Source organism: Otolemur garnettii, unplaced genomic scaffold (assembly GCF_000181295.1).
Source record: "Otolemur garnettii isolate 467f Iridium unplaced genomic scaffold, OtoGar3 scaffold00208, whole genome shotgun sequence".
NCBI lineage: Eukaryota > Metazoa > Chordata > Mammalia > Primates > Galagidae > Otolemur > Otolemur garnettii.
Window position 1 is genome coordinate 2411119 of NW_003852603.1, and position 2935 is coordinate 2414053.

At 41.7% G+C, this 2935-nt stretch overlaps 1 protein-coding gene across 3 annotated transcripts in view; it reads left to right on the forward strand.

Moving 5' to 3' along the window:
- LOC100943405 (cysteine-rich protein 2-binding protein) overlaps window positions 1–1132 on the forward strand; it is a 26787-nt gene extending 25655 nt beyond the window's left edge. For 2 of the 3 annotated variants that reach the window (XM_023507817.1, XM_023507819.1), the window contains exon 7: window positions 425–1132. In XM_023507817.1, the coding sequence (XP_023363585.1) occupies window positions 425–598 (174 nt within the window). In that variant the 3' untranslated portion in view covers window positions 599–1132. The remainder of the gene's footprint in view (window positions 1–424) is intronic. The other variant, XM_023507818.1, reaches the window with a different exon arrangement.
- The last annotated feature ends 1803 nt before the right edge of the window (window positions 1133–2935 follow it).

Below are 2935 nucleotides of genomic sequence, written 5' to 3' on the forward strand. Positions count from 1 at the left end.
AGCTACTTGGGAGGCTGAGGCAAGAGAATCGCTTAAGCCCAAGAGTTGGAGGTTGCTGTGAGCTGTGATGCCACAGTACTCTACCCAGGGCAATGGCTTGAGACTCTGTCTCAAAAAAAAGAAAATGTAATTGAATTACAAACAATAATAAAATTGGCAACAAAATATCTCCCTTGGCTGTTTGCTTCAAAAAAGTAAAAAAGCTCAAAACACTATGTGGGGTCCTTAGTCCTGTGAATGTTTTGATCAGCAGCAAAATATTACTCTTTTTCTAGCGTTGCTGGGTGTTGCAGTGTCCCAGCCTCAGTTTCTGATTTCTCCAGTTTCCGTAACTAACTACTGTACTTAAAAAGAGTTTCTTCACCTACTCATATTCCCTCAGGCCTTTCTATTTTAATCTTTTATTTTTCCACTCTTTTGGCAGACCTGCATGGGCAAGGATGTAACCCTTCACGTCTCGGCAAGCAATCCCGCTATGCTGCTGTACCAGAAATTTGGATTCAAGACTGAAGAGTATGTTTTAGATTTTTATGATAAGTATTACCCATTGGAGAGTACAGAGTGTAAACATGCATTCTTTCTGAGGCTCCGGCGCTGATGTGAGTATAGCTCCTGACCGAGAAACGCATACGCTACTAGAGAATGGGTCTCCATGGAGGCCTGCAGGCGGTGATTCATTTCATGGTGGGTTCTCATGTTCTCTGTGATTAGATGATCCTTCAAACCTCTCAACTAAGGTGAGAAAGGTGTTGGGCAGTGACATGAGCAGTGAGCAGCCCTTGAAGAAAAGCTTTAGTCCTTTCTGGGGAGGCCTCCAGCCAACATCCTGGACTCCACAGTTAACGCAGATTCAACAGTGCCACTGTGCCCTTCCACCTGGCAGATTGCAAGAGTGAAAGAGCATCTCAGCTGATGAGACAGCATCTGTCTGTCCTGACTTCAAGGATGAGAAAACGTGACAGCCATCAAAAGATTCTCACAGTCCTGAGAGGTACTGTCTGTCCTAGGATGATGAGAGATTACTAGGTGATTTCGTGAAGAGATTCTAGCCCTATTCTCAGGCATTGTGTTGTCATCTAGAAGGACTGCCAGGAAACTGAAGTTTTGTTGTCTCTTTTGCTGACTTAGATCATAGTCAGTAAAAATAAATGTTTATGTCTACGTGTTGTTTTGCCTATTTATTCTGTTAACATCTCCTGCAGGGACTTAGGCCTAGGAATGGAGGATCCCATTCTCCCATGGCCTGTGAAGTTGGTTCAGGATTTGTGCGGCTGAGGAGCCCGCCATTCAGGTTCCCTTCACCTGCCTGCTCACTCCCAGATGGTTGTGCCTCACAGTGGAGGGTTGTGTGATGCAAGTAGACCCTATTATAGACGTACCCTGTGCTATCTGCAGGGCCAGGCTGTTTGTTTGCTTGTGGGTGTTGGAGAAAGACTTTTAATCACCTTATTGTGGATTCATCAAGAATATTCCACAAATTTCAGATGTCAGATCAAAAGCTTTTCTGTAACTACCCATGGCTAGAGCTTCAGAATGTCAGTTTCCTTCTAAACCCTCTTTTTTAAAGATCAGTAGTTTTTAATGTTTTGGGATATGGATTTCTTTGAGAATCCAAAGAAAGGTGAATACTCCATAGAAAACTGTTCTGCAGTTTTGTTTGGTTTCTGGGTTTATTTTTGTTTGTTTGTTTTTTTTGAGACAGAGTTTCTCTTTGTAGTTCTTGATAGAGTGCTGTGGTGTCAGAGCTCACAGCAACCTCAGACTCTTGGGTTCAAGCAATTCTGTTGCCTCAGCCTCCTAAGTAGCTGGAACTATAGGCACTCACCATAACCTGGCTATTTTTTTTTTTAATATTTATTGTTTTGTTCTTTTATTTGCTTATTGACACAAAACAGTATATTTCTTTAAAAAGCTACAATATTCTATGACAATATATTTTTTCTGTTACTGTGAGAACAAATGAGAATGCATTAAAAAAGGGGGAAGAAAGTTTAATTAGCTCACATTATATGCCAAGAACAGGAGAAATACATGAGAGAAAAGGATGATGATAAGAATGTTAAAAAATTTAAGCCACAATGCTAAAAAAATTAAGAAAAGTTGTTATTTTTCACATGTTTATAACTCCAAGATTAATGATAAATGCAGTAAACTTTTAAGAAATGACAGTTCACAGTCATGGAGGCTCACATCTTTACGTAATCCTAGAACTCTCGGAGCTTGAGGTGGAAGGATCCCTTGAGCTCAAGAGCTCAAAACCAGCTTGAGCTTGAGTGAGACGCACCACTGCTAAAGATTCTTAAAAAAAGTAGTCTGGCATAGTGGCAGGTATGTGTAGTCCCAGATACTTGGGAGGCTGAGGCAGGAGGAGCCTGGCTATGTTTTTGTTGTAGTTGTTTAGTTGGCCTGGGCCTGGTTCGAACCTGCCAGCCGTGGTGTATGTGGCCAGCACCCTAACCACTGAACTATGGGCACTGAGCCTGTTGTGCACATTTAAAATTTTGCATCAAGGATCTGTGGCCTACAGGATAAGAGTTGCTGTTCAAGAGGCTGTGTTGGCAGCCAGCTTGAATTCCTTTGTTCTAGGGGGAACGTGCTGAGCTCCCATGTTTAAGACAGTCTGGATGTCGTTCGGTTCCGTGTGGAAACAGGTTAGTTCTCTTCTGTTTGTGTGAGGAACTTGTACCAGTAGTGTCTCATTTCTTTATTTTTCTTTCCTTATCTCTTTCCCAAGAATGTTCTGACTTTGGTTTTATTTTGCAAATGAATTGCAACTTCATGAATTAAAATTGTGGAAGCAACACTTCCAAACCTATAAACCAACTTGTGTTTTGCAAGTGAATGTGGAGCATTTGTTGTTGAAACTCTTGAGTGGTGGCCCAAGCGATTGTCTCCATAACTCTGGGAAGCTGAGGAAAGCTATGATCGCTTTAAT